Below are 18,244 nucleotides of genomic sequence, written 5' to 3' on the forward strand. Positions count from 1 at the left end.
CAGGTTTACGGCATCTAGGGTGGTGAGTTAGTAGTTGCAATAGAATTCCCGGACCCAAGATGCGTTGACCTCTGTCAATGTTCTTTCCAGAAAGAACCATCCCCTTTGCTTGATTTGCTCAGTGGTGTACTGCTGGAGGGCTTCTGGAAATTTTAGAGTTCGTTCCAGGTATAGATTTCTGGAGTTTGCAAAAGTTGGGTACTTCAGTTCACAGTACCTGTTTGCAAATTTTATAGGATCAGTCGAAGGGAGCAGCTGGTCAGCTTTTTCCTGCTGTGTGAAGTTCTTCTCCCGCCATGAGGAATCGTGCATTAGAGCAATGATGGACTGGGAGGAAGCTCCTCTCTTGCGCTTGCCAGTAGCCTTGCCTTTGCCTTTCCTTTGTGAGGCAGACATCCTGAAAAACAGAAAACCAGGGAATGGATAAAATAGGAAAGCAAATAGGCAATTTAAACAAAGGAAACTCAAAGCATCAAGGGAGAATAAGGAAAATGAGGAAATGAAATGTGATGGAATTTATGTTAAATGGAGAAAAAATCAATATGCCATGGTTAGAAAGTTAGAGGAAAGTGAAAATAATCAGAAAAGAGATCAAAAGGGTTAGTATGGTTAGAATTTTGAAAAAGAAATTAGTAAATTAAAATTAATGAGTTAGTAAAGTGCGGGTTAAAGTGAGTGGCATAGAAAAATTCCATATAACAGTGATTCACAAGTAAGAATAGAAGTACTCATAATCGAACAAGAGAAACAGGGTGATGCTGATTCGAATAGAAATAAAAAAAACAAAAATTGGAATCAGTGAATCACAAATGCAGTTTATGAACCAGGAAATCAAAGAGGATAAGAAAGTCTGCCATAGCATTCATGAAATGGTCTGGGTAAAGCAGAGTAAAACAGAGTTCAGAAATGCCAAACCGAAACATGAATGAAAATAATTTTCAAAAAATATGGGCAGCATTCCAGCTAAAATTGGATTGTCCCGTAAAATAAACAGCAATCATATCAATTTATATGAATTAAAAGAAAGCAAGCTGCATGTACGTAGATATAAAATAAACATAAAAACTCAATGTAAACAGCAGCAACATACAAGAAAACAGCATATGGATCATGAATATAGCAGCAGCAGATTTGCACATAGGATAAAACAGAAGTAAGAACAGTGCAAGTAAACAGACCTAGATCCACGAACCACAGCCTAAGCTACCTAACAACCTAAAAATCCACTACAACATGCAAGTCTAGCTATCCTAATTATGAACATAAACAGAAAAGTGACGAATGGACAAAAATAGGTGCGTGCTGCGGAACCTGGTAAGCGGAAGGGGTGGAACAGGGGAGAAGGTGACTGCGGCGGCGTCCGGCGCGGTGGTGGTGCACGGCGTCGCGGTGGCGGCGGAGGGGGGGTATTAGGGTTAGTGAGAGAGGAAGAGGATAGGGGAAGGGAGGGTGGTGGTTGCTGCTGGCTGAAGGGGGTGGGTGGCGGAGAGGGGGGGCGTGGCGGTGGAGGGCGGTGGCTGCGGTTGGCAGTGGTGGAGAGGGGGGAAGAGAGGAAGAAGGAAGAAGAGAGAAGGGGAGGGGGTGGTACAGCGGTGGCGGCTGGGCGGCGGCGGCGTCGGGGTGGTGGCGTGGGGGAAGAAGAGGAGAGAAGGGGGAGAGGGTTAGGGGTGAAGGGGGGCTGCGCGACTGATAGGGTTCGCGTGGTTGGGGGGTTATATTATCGAATCCACGCGGTCGCATGGAGCACGCGATCGCGTGGTTGGGATGAAAATGAGGATGATGCGATCACGTGGGTCGCGCGATCGCATGAGAGGGGGAAAAGAGGAGTGACGCGATCGCGTGGGTCTCGCGATCGCATCGCTGGAATTTGTGCTAAACGCACGACTCCAGCGCCATTTCAGCGCAACTCTCTGTCTTCATTTGGGGTGATATGCAATCTATGCGACGCGATCGCGTCGCTCACGCGGTCGCGTGGTATTGGGATTGGGTAAGTGACGTGATCGCATGGGGCATGCGATCGCGTGGGCCAATTTGTGCAAAACGCACAAGAGCCGCACGATTCCAGCCCAACTTTCTGTTCGTTGGATCCTTACGCCGATATGTATATCATGCGATCGCGTGGATCACGCGGTCGCATGAGTGGTGTTTTTTGCGATATGACGTGATCGCATGGGGCATGCGGTCGCGTCGTGCAACCCCTTTTATATATATATATATATATATATATATATATATATATATATATATATATATATATATATATGCATGAAAAATGCATAATGCAATGATTAACATAAATGCTATGCATGATTCCAGGTTTAATAGATTAAAATGAAGAAGGAAAAAGGAAAGCAATCAACAAGAAATAAATTGAAAAAGAAGCGACCATACCATGGTGGGTGGTGCACGAAATTGTGATCAATACTTTTCACAGCTCAAATAATCCCTAGTAATGGCTCCAAAGACTTGGTGCACAATACCATGGCATAAGCACAACTTCGCACAACTAACCAGCAAGTGCACTGGGTCGTCCAAGTAATAAACACTACAAGAAAAAGGCATATTTGTAACAAAAAATATTGTTACAAAACGTCGATATTTTGACACAAAAGTTTTTTGTAACAAAAAAAGGGTCCATTGCAGTAAGTCCCGTTACAAAAAGTTTTTGTAACGAAAAATGGAACTGTTACAATTCAATACCATATTTTGTAACAATTTTTTCTGATACAAAAAACCAGAAGCCGTTACAAAACTGGTAACAAATTTTGATCTTGAAGGTTTTTTTCGTGACAAAAAATTTTTTTCCTATCAAAAAAATTTGTTACAAAATGTAACATTTTTTTTCTTCAGTTACGAAAGCGAATAAGTTATTTTGTAACAACTTTATTTTTATTACAAATTACGTGCATAATTTAGTAAATTAGTTTTTAAATTAACTAATATAATAACGCTTTTAATAAGCTAGTTTACATCTATTTAATATGCAAAAACATACATAAGTCAAACAAGATCCTTCTAGCTAAAATTGTCTTGAAACAAAATAACATTAGCTAGTGAGTACATGGATTAGTTCAACCAAAACATAAAAGTTCTAACATAAAAGTTCAACCAAAACATAAAAGTTCTAATATAGATTAGTGTCTCTATGCATCAAAACATTCTTGAGTCCTCAAGGTTGCATATGGTCACCCTTTCAGCACTCCTGTAAATAAGAAAAACCGAAACTAAAAAGTTAGAAACAAGATATAACACTATCTATAATTTTTCCACTAAGTTTTATCCAAACTGTTTAGAAAAAATTCGGCAGAACCTCCCCTAAAAATTGGATATTTCCACCGTTCACGGTTCCAACAAACACAACCAATATGCAACTTATGTCTCAGCCATACCCAACCAAATTTATCAAAGCAATCAATAGGACATTTGTCATTTTTCAACCATGACACAAGTAAAATGTGATAAAGAGATCCATATACAAATTAAAGTATACTAATTTAAAATGGGAATCATCTACGAAAATATATTAAAAACATAAGCAACTTTAGGAGTACCTTTAGGGTCTAGTTTGTTTCATTGTCAAAGCGCGCTATGAGAGAGTTGACAACAGCTTGTTGAGCTTCCAATTGAGCTTTCATTTGAGCTAATTCTTCCTCTTGCCGTGTTCGTTGCTCTTCAAGTTTTTCTTTGAGCACATCTATTTCCTTTGTTAGCTCCTCACGGTCTTGCATTGCCTCTTGAAGTTGTGCTTGAATCCTTAACTTAGACTTTGAAACCTTTATGCCATAACTTGCACCACTTTTCTCACCTCTCACAATTAGAAAAGCTTCATAGGAGTCATCAAGCATAGTGCTAATGTCATCCTACACAATCCAATTTGTAATTTGTAAGATTATCAACTAACAGCATATTTAACAATACTCAAATAAACTGAAGTTACCTTTAGCAGAAACGTAATAGGACCAGACCCGACCAGCAGGAGAAGAAGGACAGCCGAATCAGACCAGCAGAGGCAAAGGACAACGCCGGATGAGCAGAGCAGCATAAACTATCCTAGATTTATGCAATGTAAAATACACAATTATTAACAGAATTTAAACAATATCTCTATGTTACTAAGGATCAAATAGTTACCTACTTTACTGAATTCACAAACACAAAAGTATAAAAAAAATATTGGAACAGAGTAAAAAGAAAGCATAAGCTAATAACACTAATATAGTCAAACAGATATAAAACTAATATTTTCAGTCACAACATCAGCAGAATCAAGGTTCAATACTACTTTTAACTGGACTTACCTTCAGCAGAGGAGACGAGCAGAGCAGACCGCCAGCAGACCAACGAAACACGGCTGAACCAGAAGAAATTGAAGACTGCAACACAACACCAGAAGAAGACCCTTTTTTAAAAATTCATCATTTCACTATCAAGCTACAAGACAAACTTTTTAGTGCTAATAGAGGTTTCTTCTGCTTTATTATGTAACTCAGGTTTTCCAACTTTAGTATACAACCCTCAAGAAAGGAAAAAGAACAAACAGAACAACATATTAAATCATTTATTTTTACATAATTCGCATCAATTTTTCTCTTCTAAACCTACAATAAAACAGTAAGAATTACGTCCACAAAATTAATTTACAACAACTACATATTAGAAAAAATCATCACCTCTAGATTGAAGAATGGCAGAAGCAGATCCAAGTTCAGTTCTCAGCGACGGGTTGGGGCTGTTCCACCGTCGAAGACGCAGGCCACTGGCGAGGAGATGTGACCGCACGATCAGAGCTTCGGCACGAGCAGAGCTTCGGTAGGAACAGAGCACATCCAGCAGAGGACTCACCCACCAAGACGACCACAGATACGGTGGTAGCAGAAACAGAAGAGGCTAGACGCAGAGGCAGAGAAGGCGGAAGGCAGCGGAGCCAAGACGGCCACGCCGACAGAGACGGAGGTGAGGAGTGGCACCCACGAACCAGATTTGACCAGCGACTTGAGGACCACGACGCAGCCGGAGACGTCTCCGAGGGGCTACGCCGGTGACTCTTTCTCCCGCAAGCAGCTCCTTTTTCCCTCGCAGATAGGGTTTGTTGACGGCACCATGGGTTGAGAGTTAGTGAGTGTGAGGCTTCGAGTGAGGTGGGAGAATGGGGGAACCTTAGGGTTTTTTTACCATTTTACATTCCCTAGCTATTAGCCCTTGGTTTTTTTAACATTGCATTTAGTTTTTTACATTTTCTTGGAATATTTTTAACTCTTTGTTATTTATATTTATAAATTAATAAAAAAATTTAAATTTTACAAATTAGTTTTAAGTTATCTTAAAATTCTGATTATTATAAATTATATACTAATTTTCTAAAGGAATATAAATTAATATTTACATCATTTAAAAATTAATGAATATGTAAAAAATAATCTATACAATATATTTTAAAAGAATTATATAAAAAAAATTTCTTATTTCTGAAACAAAATAAAATTATTTTAAAAAAATATAAAGACAATTTTTTTAATTCTTAAAGTTTTTAACATTTTGAAAAAAAAAATGTATAAATTATACACATATTTTGTGACACAAAATAAAACTTGTTACAAACAATGTTAAATTTCGTGACAAATTAATTTTTTGTTACAAATTAATTTAAGTTTTTCAGACAAAAAAATATTTTGTTACAAAACATTTGATTTTTTGAAACAAAAAAACTATTTTGTTATAAAATACTATGAATTTTTGCAACTACTTTATGTTTTGTTACAAAACATTACAATATTTTGTAACAAAACACCGGCGCGTTACAAAAACTACCATCATTTGTAACAAAATAAAATGTATTGTTACAAAATATCTGGATGTTTTGTAACATCTTGTAATGTTGTTACAAAACATACTTTTTTTGTAACAATCAGCAACTATTAATACAAAAAAAAGGTTTTTTGTAACAATTTTTAATTTGATACAAAATTTTTGTTACAAATGTTCCATTTTCTTGTAGTGAAACCTTACGTGAGTAAGGGTCGATCCCACGGAGATTGTTGCTATGAAGCAAGCTATGGTCACCTTGTAAATCTCAGTCAGGCAGACTCAAATGGGTATAGATGATGAATAAAGCATAAAGATAAAGATAGAGATACTTATGTATATCATTGGTGAGAGCTTCAGATAAGCGAATGAAGATGCCTTCCCTTCCGTCTCTCTGCTTTCCTACAGTCTTCATCCAAGCCTTCTTACTCCTTTCCATGGCAAGCTCGTGTAGGGTTTCACCGTTGTCAATGGCTACCTCCCATCCTCTCAGTGAAAATGTTCCCATGCTCTGTCACAGCATATGGCTAATCAGCTGTCGGTTCTCGGTCAGGCCGGAATAAAATCCATCGATCCTTTTGCGTCTGTCACTAACGCCCCGCCTGCTAGGAGTTTGAAGCACGTCACAGTCATTCAATCATTGAATCCTACTCAGAATACCACAGACAAGGTTAGACCTTCCGGATTCTCTTGAATGCCGCCATCAGTTCTCGCCTATACCACGAAGACTCTGATCTCACAGAATGGCTGGCTCGTTTGTCAGGCGAGCACTCGGTTGTCAGGCGATCAACCATGCATCGTGTATCAGGAATCCAAGAGATATTCACTAAGCCTCGGATGCTTGTAGAACAAGAGTGGTTGTCAGTCACTTTGTTCATAAGTGAGAATGGTGATGATCCGTGACAATCATCACCTTCATCAAGTTGAAGAACAAGTGATATCTTGGACAAAGAACAAGCGGAATTGAATAGAGGAACAATAGTAATTGCATTAATACTCGAGGTACAACAGAGCTCCACACCTTAATCTGTGGTGTGTAGAAACTCCACCGTTGAAAATACATAAGAACAAGGTCTAGGCATGGCCGTGAGGCCAGCCTCCCAGTGATCTAAGATAGCATAAACTCAAAGATAGCTACCAAGATGTCAAATACAATAGTAAAAGGTCCTACTTATAGAAAACTAGTAGCCTAAGGTGTACTAAGATGAGTAAATGACATAAAAATCCACTTCCGGGCCCACTTGGTGTGTGCTTGGGCTGAGCAAATGAAGCTTTTTCGTGTAGAGACTCCTCTTGGAGTTAAACGCCAGCTTTTATGCCAGTTTGGGCGTTTAACTCCCATTTGGGTGCCAGTTCCAGCGTTTAACGCTGGAATTTCTTGAGGTGACTTTGAACGCCGGTTTGGGCCATCAAATCTTGGGCAAAGTATGGACTATCATATATTGCTGGAAAGCCCAGGATGTCTACTTTCCAACGCCGTTGAGAGCGCGCCAATTGGGCTTCTGTAGCTCCAGAAAATCCACTTCGAGTGCAGGGAGGTCAGAATCCAACAGCATCTGCAGTCCTTTTGAGTCTCTGGATCAGATTTTTGCTCAGATCCCTCAATTTCAGCCAGAAAATACCTGAAATCACAGAAAAACACACAAACTCATAGTAAAGTCCAGAAAAGTGAATTTTGATTAAAAACTAATAAAAATATACTAAAAACTAACTAGATCACACTAAAAACATACTAAAAACAATGCCAAAAAGCGTACAAATTATCCGCTCATCACAACACCAAACTTAAATTGTTGCTTGTCCCCAAGCAACTGAAAATCAAATAAGATAAAAAGAAGAGAATATACTATAGACTCCAAACTATCAATGAAACTTAGCTCCAAATTAGATGAGCGGGACTAGTAGCTTTTTGCCTCCGAACAGTTTTGGCATCTCACTTTATCCTTTGAAATTCAGAATGATTGGCTTCTTTAGGAACTCAGAATCCAGATAGTGTTATTGATTCTCCTAGTTAAGTATGATGATTCTTGAACACAGCTACTTATTGAGTCTTGGCCGTGGCCCAAAGCACTCTGTCTTCCAGTATTACCACCGGATACATACATGCCACAGACACATAATTGGGTGAACCTTTTCAGATTGTGACTCAACTTTGCTAGAGTCCCCAATTAGAGGTGTCCAGGGTTCTTAAGCACACTCTTTTTGCCTTGGATCACAACTTTATTTCTTTCTTTTTCTTTCTTTCTCTTTTTCTCCCCTTTTTTTTCGTTTTTTTTTTGTATTCACTGCTTTTTCTTGCTTCAAGAATTATTTTTATGATTTTTCAGATCCTCAGTAACATGTCTCCTTTTTCATCATTCTTTCAAGAGCCAACAATTTTAACATTCATGAATCAACAAATTCAAAAGACATATGCACTGTTCAAGCATACATTCAGAAAACAAAAAGTATTGTCACCACATCAAACTAATTAAGCTAGTTTTAAAGATGAATTCGAAATCCTGTACTTCTTGTTCTTTTGTAATAAAAATAGTTTTCATTTAAGAAAGGTGATGGATTCATATTCATAGCTTTAAGGCATAGACACTAAGAAACTAATGATCATAGGACACAAACATGGATAAACATAAAGCATAATTTTCGAAAAACAGAAAAGCAAAGAACAAGGAGATTAAAGAACGGGTCCACCTTAGTGATGGCGGCTTGTTCTTCCTCTTGAAGGTCTTATGGAGTGCTTGAGCTCCTCAATGTCTCTTCCTTGTCTTTGTTGCTCCTCTCTCATGATGAGAGGGGTCTCTTTGTTTGCTCCATCCTTTTCTTAGTGATGGGCTTGAGGTCATGCCTTCTCAGTTGAACCGGCTTTCCTCTTGAATTTCTCTTCCATTGGGCGTCCTCTTCACAGATATCTATGAGGACTTGGTCCAACCTTTTGATCAAAGTTGACCCTTCTTCATGGCCACAACTTCATAGAAGTGGTCTTGATGCACCCTTGAGATGAATCTCTCCATCCCTCATGACTCGGAGGTAGAAGCTTTTGCCTTCCCTTTCCTCTTTCTAGAGGTTTCTCCGGCCTTGGATGCCATAAATGGTTATGGAAAAACAAAAAGCAATGCTTTTACCACACCAAACTTAAAAGGTTTGCTCGTCCTCGAGCAAAAGAAGAAAGAAGAGAGTAGAAGAAGAAGAAATGAGGAAGAAGGGAATGGCTTTGTGTTCGGCCAAAGAGGGGGAGAAGCGGTGTTTAGGTGGTGTGAAAATGAAGGAGTGAAGAAGGGTTTATGGGGAAGAGGTGTTGAGGTAGGTGGGGTTTTATGAAGGATGGATGTGAGTGGTGAATGGGTGAAGAAGAGAGAGAGTGGTGGGGTTGGTGGGGATCCTGTGGGGTCCACAGATCCTGTGGTGTCAAGGAAAAGTCATCCCTGCACCAAATGGCACTCAAAATCACGTTTTGAGCCATTTCTGGCGTTAAACGCCGGGCTGGTGCCCCTTTCTGGCGTTTAACGCCAGGTTCTTGCCCTTTTCTGGCGTTTAACGCCAGTCTGGTGCCCCTTTCTGGCGTTAAACGCCCAGAATGGTGCCAGACTGGGCGTTAAACGCCCAACTGCTAGCCTCACTGGCGTTTAAACGCCAGTGGGTTCTTCCTCCAGGGTGTGCTGTTTTTCTTCCTGTTTTTCATTCTGTTTTTGCTTTTTCAATTGATTTTGTGACTTCTCATGATCATCAACCTACAAAATAAAATAAAATAACAAAAGAAAATAGATAAAATATAACATTGGGTTGCCTCCCAACAAGCGCTTCTTTAATGTCAGTAGCTTGACAGATGGCTCTCATGGAGCCTCACAGGTACTCAGAGCAATGTTGGAACCTTCCAACACCAAACTTAGAGTTTGAATGTAGGGGTTCAACACCAAACTTAGAGTTTGGTTGTGGCCTCCCAACACCAAACTTAGAGTTTGACTGTGGGGGCTCTGTTTGACTCTGAATTGAGAGAAGCTCTTCATGCTTCCTCTCCATGGTGACAGAGGGATATCCTTGAGCCTTAAACACAAAGGATTCTTCATTCACTTGAATGATCAGTTCACCTCCATCAACATCAATCACAGCCTTTGCTGTGGCTAGGAAGGGTCTGCCAAGGATGATGGTTTCATCCATGCACTTCCCAGTCTCTAGGACTATGAAATCAGCAGGGATGTAATGGTCTTCAATCTTCACCAAAACATCCTCTACAAGTCCATGAGCTTGTTTTCTTGAGTTGTCTGCCATCTCTAATGAGATTCTTGCAGCTTGTACCTCAAGGATCCCTAGCTTCTCCATTACAGAGAGAGGCATGAGGTTTACACTTGACCCTAAGTCACACAGAGCCTTCTTGAAGGTCATGGTGCCTATGGTGCAAGGTATTGAAAACTTCCCAGGATCTTGTCTCTTTTGAGGTAATCTCTGCCTAGACAAGTCATCCAGTTCTTTGGTGAGCAAAGGGGGTTCATCCTCCCAAGTCTCATTTCCAAATAACTTGTCATTTAGCTTCATGATTGCTCCAAGGTATTTAGCAACTTGCTCTTCAGTGACATACTCATCCTCCTCAGAGGAGGAATACTCATCAGAGCTCATGAAAGGCAGAAGTAAGTCCAATGGAATCTCTATGGTCTCATTTTGAGCCTCAGATTCCCATGGTTCCTCATTAGGGAACTCATTGGAGGTCAGTGCACGCCCACTGAGGTCTTCCTCAGTGGCGTTCACTTCCTCTCTTTCCTCTCCAAATTCGGCCATGGTTATGGCTTTGCACTCTCCTTTTGGATTTTCTTCTGTATTGCTTGGAAGAGTACTTGGAGGGAGTTCAGTAATTTTCTTGCTCAGCTGTCCCACTTGTGCCTCCAAATTTCTAATGGAGGATCTTGTTTCAGTCATGAAACTTTGAGTGGTTTTGATTAGATCAGAGATCATGGTTGCTAAGTCAGAGGTGTTCTGCTTAGAACTCTCTGTCTGTTGCTGAGAAGATGATGGAAAAGGTTTGCCATTGCTAAACCTGTTTCTTCCACCATTATTGTTGAAACCTTGTTGAGGTCTCTCTTGATTCTTCCATGAGAAATTTGGGTGATTTCTCTGTGAAGAATTATAAGTGTTTCCATAGGGTTCTCCTAGGTAATTCACCTCTTCCATTGAAGGGTTCTCAGGATCATAAGCTTCTTCTTCAGATGAAGCATCCTTAGTACTGCTTGGTGCATTTTGCATTCCAGACAGACTTTGAGAAATCAAATTGACTTGTTGAGTCAATATCTTGTTCTGAGCCAATATGGCATTCAGAGTATCAATCTCAAGAACTCCTTTCCTCTGACTTGTCCCATTGTTCACAGGATTCCTTTCAGAAGTGTACATGAATTGGTTATTTGCAACCATTTCAATTAGCTCTTGAGCTTCTGTAGGCGTCTTCTTCAGATGAAGAGATCCTCCAGCAGAGCTATCCAAAGACATCTTGGATAGTTCAGAGAGACCATCATAGAAAATACCTATGATGCTCCATTCAGAAAGCATGTCAGATGGACATTTTCTGATTAATTGTTTGTATCTTTCCCAAGCTTCATAGAGGGATTCTCCTTCCTTCTGTCTGAAGGTTTGGACTTCCACTCTAAGCTTACTCAATTTTTGAGGTGGAAAGAACTTTGCCAAGAAGGCATTGACTAGCTTTTCCCAAGAGTCCAGGCTTTCCTTAGGTTGAGAGTCCAACCATATTCTAGCTCTGTCTCTTACAGCAAAAGGGAATAGCATCAGTCTGTAGACCTCAGGGTCAACCCCATTAGTCTTGACTGTGTCACAGATTTGCAAGAATTCAGCTAAAAACTGATGAGGATCTTCCATTGGAAGTCCATGGAACTTGCAATTCTGTTGCAGTAGAGAAACCAACTGAGGCTTAAGCTCAAAGTTGTTTGCTCCAATGGCAGGGATAGAGATGCTTCTCCCATAGAAGTCGGGAGTAGGTGCAGTAAAGTCACCCAGCACCTTCCTTGCATTGTTGGCATTGTTGTTATTTTCGGCTGCCATGTCTTCTTCTTCTTTGAAGATTTCTGTTAGGTCCTCTACAGAGAGTTGTGCCTTAGCTTCTCTTAGCTTTCGCTTCAAGGTCCTTTCAGGTTCAGGGTCAGCTTCAACAAGAATGCCTTTGTCTTTGTTCCTGCTCATATGAAAGAGAAGAAAACAAGAGAATATGGAATCCTCTATGTCACAGTATAGAGATTCCTTGAGGTGTCAGAGGTAAAGAAAAACAAAAGAAGGAGGTAGAAGAATTCGAACTTGATTAGATAGAGTTCGAATTGTGCATTAAGAAGGAGTAGTACTCCATAAATAGAAGGATGTGAGAAGGAGGGAAGAGAATTTTCGAAAATTCAATTAAAAAGATTTTGAAAACATTTTGAAAAATTGATTGATAATTTTCGAAAATTCAAAGTGAAAAAGAAATCAAGTGATTTTTGAAAAAAAAAATTTGATTGAAAACTTATTTTGAAAAAGATGTGATTAAAAAGTCATGATTGAAAAGATTTGATTTGAAAACAATTTTAAAAGATATGTTTTGAAAACAATTAAAAAAAAGATATGATTTTAAAAAATGATGACTTGCCTAACAAGAAAAGATATGATTCAAGCATTAAACCTTTCTCAACAGAAAAGGCAACAATCTTGAGATGTTCAATCAAATCATTAATTGTTAGTAAGTATCTTTGAAAAAGGAAAGAAATTGATTTTGAAAACATTTGATTGAAGAGATATGATTTGAAAAAGATTTGATTTTGAAAAACTTTGAAAACTTGAAAAAAAATTGATTTTGAAAACAAAATCTTCCCCCTTTGCCATCCTGGCGTTAAACGCCCAGAATGGTATCCATTCTGGCGTTTAACGCCCAAAATGCACCCTTTTTGGGCGTTAAACGCCCAACCAGGTACCCTGGCTGGCGTTTAAACGCCAGTCTGTCCTTCTTCACTGGGCGTTTTGAACGCCCAGCTTTTTCTGTATAATTCCTCTGCAGTATGTTCTGAATCTTCAATTCTTTGTATTATTGACTTGAAAAGACACAAATTAAAAATATTTTTGGATTTTTAATAATCAAAATTCAACAAGAATCAAATAACAATGCATGCAAGACACCAAACTTAGCAGTTTGTATATTACTGACACTACATGAGACACATAAACACTCAAGTCAAAAGAATTCAAAGATCAGGGTAAGAAATCATCAAGAATTACTTGAAGATCCTTTGAGACACATGAATGAATGTATGCAATTGACACCAAACTTAAGATGAGACACTAGACTCAAGCAAGAAACATCAAATATTTTTTGTTTTTTTATGATTTTGTGAATTTTTTTGTGATTTTCGAAAATTAAGTGGAAAAAGATATCAAAATTCTTAATGAGAATTCCAAGAATCAGTGCAATGCTAGTCTAAGACTCCGGTCCAGGAATTAGACATGGCTTCACAGCCAGCCAAGCTTTCAAAGAAAGCTTCGGTCCAAAACACTAGACATGGCCAAAGGCCAGCCAAGCCTTAGCAGATCACTGCTCCAAAAGCAAGATTGATAAAAAAATCAACAAGCTTCTGTGATGATAAGTTGAAACCTCGGTCCAATGAGATTAGACATGGCTTCTCAGCCAGCCAGATTTCAACAAATTATCATGAAACTCTAGAATTCATCTTCAAGAATTTCGAAAAAAATAAATACCTAATCTAAGCAACAAGATGAACCGTCAGTTGTCCATACACAACAATCCCGGCAACGGCGCCAAAACTTGGTGCACGAAATTGTGATCAATACTTTTCACAGCTCAAATAATCCCTAGTAATGGCTCCAAAGACTTGGTGCACAATACCATGGCATAAGCACAACTTCGCACAACTAACCAGCAAGTGCACTGGGTCGTCCAAGTAATAAACCTTACGTGAGTAAGGGTCGATCCCACGGAGATTGTTGGTATGAAGCAAGCTATGGTCACCTTGTAAATCTCAGTCAGGCAGACTCAAATGGGTATAGATGATGAATAAAGCATAAAGATAAAGAGAGAGATACTTATGTATATCATTGGTGAGAGCTTCAGATAAGCGAATGAAGATGCCTTCCCTTCCGTCTCTCTGCTTTCCTACAGTCTTCATCCAAGCCTTCTTACTCCTTTCCATGGCAAGCTCGTGTAGGGTTTCACCGTTGTCAATGACTACCTCCCATCCTCTCAATGAAAATGTTCCCATGCTCTGTCACAGCATATGGCTAATCAGCTGTCGGTTCTCGGTCAGGCCGGAATAAAATCCATCGATCCTTTTGCGTCTGTCACTAACGCCCCGCCTGCTAGGAGTTTGAAGCACGTCACAGTCATTCAATCATTGAATCCTACTCAGAATACCACAGACAAGGTTAGACCTTCCGGATTCTCTTGAATGCCGCCATCAGTTCTCGCCTATACCACGAAGACTCTGATCTCACGGAATGGCTGGCTCGTTTGTCAGGCGAGCACTCGGTTGTCAGGCGATCAACCATGCATCGTGTATCAGGAATCCAAGAGATATTCACTAAGCCTCGGATGCTTGTAGAACAAGAGTGGTTGTCAGTCACTTTGTTCATAAGTGAGAATGGTGATGATCCGTGACAATCATCACCTTCATCATGTTGAAGAACAAGTGATATCTTGGACAAAGAACAAGCGGAATTGAATAGAGGAACAATAGTAATTGCATTAATACTCGAGGTACAACAGAGCTCCACACCTTAATCTGTGGTGTGTAGAAACTCCACCGTTGAAAATACATAAGAACAAGGTCTAGGCATGGCCGTGAGGCCAGCCTCCCAGTGATCTAAGATAGCATAAACTCAAAGATAGCTACCAAGATGTCAAATACAATAGTAAAAGGTCCTACTTATAGAAAACTAGTAGCCTAAGGTGTACTAAGATGAGTAAATGACATAAAAATCCACTTCCGGGCCCACTTGGTGTGTGCTTGGGCTGAGCAAATGAAGCTTTTTCGTGTAGAGACTCCTCTTGGAGTTAAACGCCAGCTTTTATGCCAGTTTGGGCGTTTAACTCCCATTTAGGTGCCAGTTCCAGCGTTTAACGCTGGAATTTCTTGAGGTGACTTTGAACGCCGGTTTGGGCCATCAAATCTTGGGCAAAGTATGGACTATCATATATTGCTGGAAAGCCCAGGATGTCTACTTTCCAACGCCGTTGAGAGCGCGCCAATTGGGCTTCTGTAGCTCCAGAAAATCCACTTCGAGTGCAGGGAGGTCAGAATCCAACAGCATCTGCAGTCCTTTTGAGTCTCTGGATCAGATTTTTGCTCAGATCCCTCAATTTCAGCCAGAAAATACCTGAAATCACAGAAAAATACACAAACTCATAGTAAAGTCCAGAAAAGTGAATTTTGATTAAAAACTTATAAAAATATACTAAAAACTAACTAGATCACACTAAAAACATACTAAAAACAATGCCAAAAAGCATACAAATTATCCGCTCATCAGTGGGTTGTCTCCTACCTAGCACTTTTAGTTAAAGTCCTTAAGTTGGACATTGGAGGAGTATCCTGTTATGGTGGTTTATGTTTAAATTCGTCCAAAAATCTCCACCAGTGCTTGGAATGCCAATAGCCTCTGGGGTCCCAAACTAGGCATGTGAAGCTTCTGAGCAGCTTTAAATATATTGTTCGGCTCCCGGGACGACAAATGTCAGAATAAACTCTAGGATTCCAAGCCTTGCTTTTAAATCCGCCTCCGTCTTGATCTACATGTCTCCATCCGGGCGGTTTAAAAAGTAGAATCTCACCGTGGTGACCAAACGTTCTCCGTGATCTATGCAATTGAGCATGATACCAATCCGTGTACTTCGAGGTAAAGCGTGGAACCTTATTGAACCTTGTGCACCAGCTCTGAGTACGAGCCATTTCCCTCTTACTCTTAAAGCCGCAGAGAGCTCTAAGCTGGCCATCTGTTTCGAGCAAACCATATTCAAGTGAATAAGTGAAGTTATAAGTTAAGGATTGTACCCACTTGAAGCTTGTATTAGGTGGTAATGGCCTTGGGATAGGTGTTTTTGGTGGTTCTGCAAGTTCCGTTTCCTTGTGCTCTTCTGTGAATTCCTCCACTTCTTTGCAAAGATCTTCAATTGTATCTGTATCCTGGTCAAAGTTTTCTATGTCTTCCTCATCACTCAAGTCATAGATTGGAGGTTGAGAGAAATCTACCTCCGCATCATCTTCATATTTACTTGGGAAAGATTCTTCGATCTAAGAGAATTCACTTGCGGACGCAAGTTCATCACCAAGAGAGCTAGACTTGTGAATATCATCATCAAGAGAATTTGCTTCTTGGATTATTCCGTCTGATTCCTCATAAACGACTTGCCTTGGAGATTGTACAGTATCTTCCTTAACATCAACTGTAGTATCCTGGACGGAGTTTTCCTCAATTCTGGATTTCCATGGAGGTTCAGCATCACCTAGATCTTCAACCAACTCTTCTTTTTGAACAATGATAGCTTCTTCCACTTGTTCTAGTACGAATTCATTCTCTGCCTTGTTGATGAGCGGATAATTTGTACGCTTTTTGGCAATGTTTTTAGTATGTTTCTAGTAGGATTTAGTTAGTTTTTAGTATATATTTATTAGTTTTTAGTTAAAATTCACTTTTTTGGACTTTACTATGAGTTTGTGTGCTTTTCTGTGATTTCAGGTATTTTCTGGCTGAAATTGAGGGATCTGAGCAAAAATCTGATTCAGAGACTGAAAAGGACTGCAGATGCTGTTGGATTCTGACCTCCCTGCACTCGAAGTGGATTTTCTGGAGCTACAGAAGCCCAATTGGCGCGCTCTCAACGGCGTTGGAAAGTAGACATCCTGGGCTTTCCAGCAATATATGATAGTTTATACTTTTCCCAAGATTTTATGGCCCAAACCGGCGTCCAAAGTCACCTTCAGAATTCCCAGCGTTAAACGCTGGAACTGGCACAAGAATGGGAGTTAAACGCCCAAACTGGCACAAAAGCTGGCGTTTAACTCCAAGAAAAGTCTCTATACGAAAATGCTTCAGTGCTCAGCCCAAGCACACACCAAGTGGGCCCGGAAGTGGATTTTTATGTCATTTACTCATCTTTGTAAACCTTAGGCTACTAGTTCTCTATAAATAAGACTTTTTGCTATTGTATTTTCATCTTGGTTCTTCTGGTTCCCTCTCTGGGGCCGAAGCCAATGATCACTTTTGTTCTTATGTATTTTCAACGGTGGAGTTTCTACACACCATAGATTAAGGTGTGGAGCTCTGCTGTACCTCGAGTATTAATGCAATTACTATTGTTCTTCTATTCAATTCAGCTTGTTCTTGTTCCAAGATATCACTTGTTCTTCAACTTGATGAATGTGATGATCCGTGACACTCATCATCATTCTCACCTATGAACGTGGGACCGTTAATCACCTCTTTTCTACCTTAGATTGGGTGGATATCTCTTGGATTCTTTAACCGGAATCTTCGTGGTATAAGCTAGAATTGATGACTGCATTCAAGAGAATCCGGAAGGTCTAAACCTTGTCTGTGGTATTCTGAGTAGGATTCAATGATTGAATGAACTGTGACGAGCTTCAAACTCGCGATTGTGGGGCGTTAGTGACAGACGCAAAAGAATCATTGGATTCTATTCCGACATGATCGAGAACCGACAGTTGGATAGCCGTGCCGTGTCAGGGTGCGTTGAACATTTCCACTGAGAGGACGGGACTGTAGCCATTGACAACGGTGATGGCCAACATACAGCTTGCCATGGAAAGGAGTAAGAAGGATTGGATGAAGACAGTAGGAAAGCAGAGAGACGGAAGGGACAAAGCATCTCCATTCACTTATCTGAAGTTCTCACCAATGAATTGCATAAGTATCTCTATCTTTATCTTTATGTTTCATTCATACATCATCCATAACCATTTGAGTCTGCCTGACTAAGATTTACAAGGTGACCATAGCTTGCTTCATACCAACAATCTCCGTGGGATCGACCCTTACTCGCGTAAGGTTTATTACTTGGACGACCCAGTACACTTGCTGGTTAGTTGTGCGAAGTTGTGTTTATGCCATGGTATTGAGCACCAAGTCTTTGGGGCCATTACTAGGGATTATTTGAGTTGTGAAAAGTAGTGATCACAATTTCGTGCACCAAGTTTTTGGCACCGTTGCCGGGGATTGTTTCGAGTATGGACAACTGACGGTTCATCTTGTTGCTTAGATTAGGTATTTTTCAGAGTTCTTAAGAATGAATTCTAGTGTTTCAAGGTGATGATCTTATCATCACCAAAGCTGATTGACTCTCATCAATTTAGCTCTTGAATGCAATGTCCTACTGAAGCTTGGCTATCCATGTCTAATTCCTTTAGACTGAAGCTTTAGACTAACATTGCATAATTCCTGGAATTCTCATTAAAAA

General features: G+C 40.0%; 1 protein-coding gene and 1 non-coding gene across 2 annotated transcripts; both read left to right on the top strand.

Moving 5' to 3' along the window:
- Window positions 1–809: 809 nt before the first annotated feature.
- LOC130949270 (uncharacterized) lies at window positions 810–2,322 on the top strand. The gene is made up of 3 exons (XM_057878038.1): window positions 810–878; window positions 1,296–1,694; window positions 2,317–2,322. Exons 1-3 carry the CDS (start codon window positions 810–812, stop codon window positions 2,320–2,322), a joined length of 474 nt encoding a protein of 157 aa, XP_057734021.1.
- Window positions 2,323–11,329: 9,007 nt separating this feature from the next.
- LOC130953369 (small nucleolar RNA R71) lies at window positions 11,330–11,433 on the top strand. The gene has a single exon (XR_009075540.1). It is a non-coding gene; the product is annotated as a small nucleolar RNA R71 (small nucleolar RNA).
- Window positions 11,434–18,244: the final 6,811 nt, after the last annotated feature.

This window comes from Arachis stenosperma, chromosome 9 (assembly GCF_014773155.1).
Source record: "Arachis stenosperma cultivar V10309 chromosome 9, arast.V10309.gnm1.PFL2, whole genome shotgun sequence".
Classification (NCBI taxonomy): domain Eukaryota; kingdom Viridiplantae; phylum Streptophyta; class Magnoliopsida; order Fabales; family Fabaceae; genus Arachis; species Arachis stenosperma.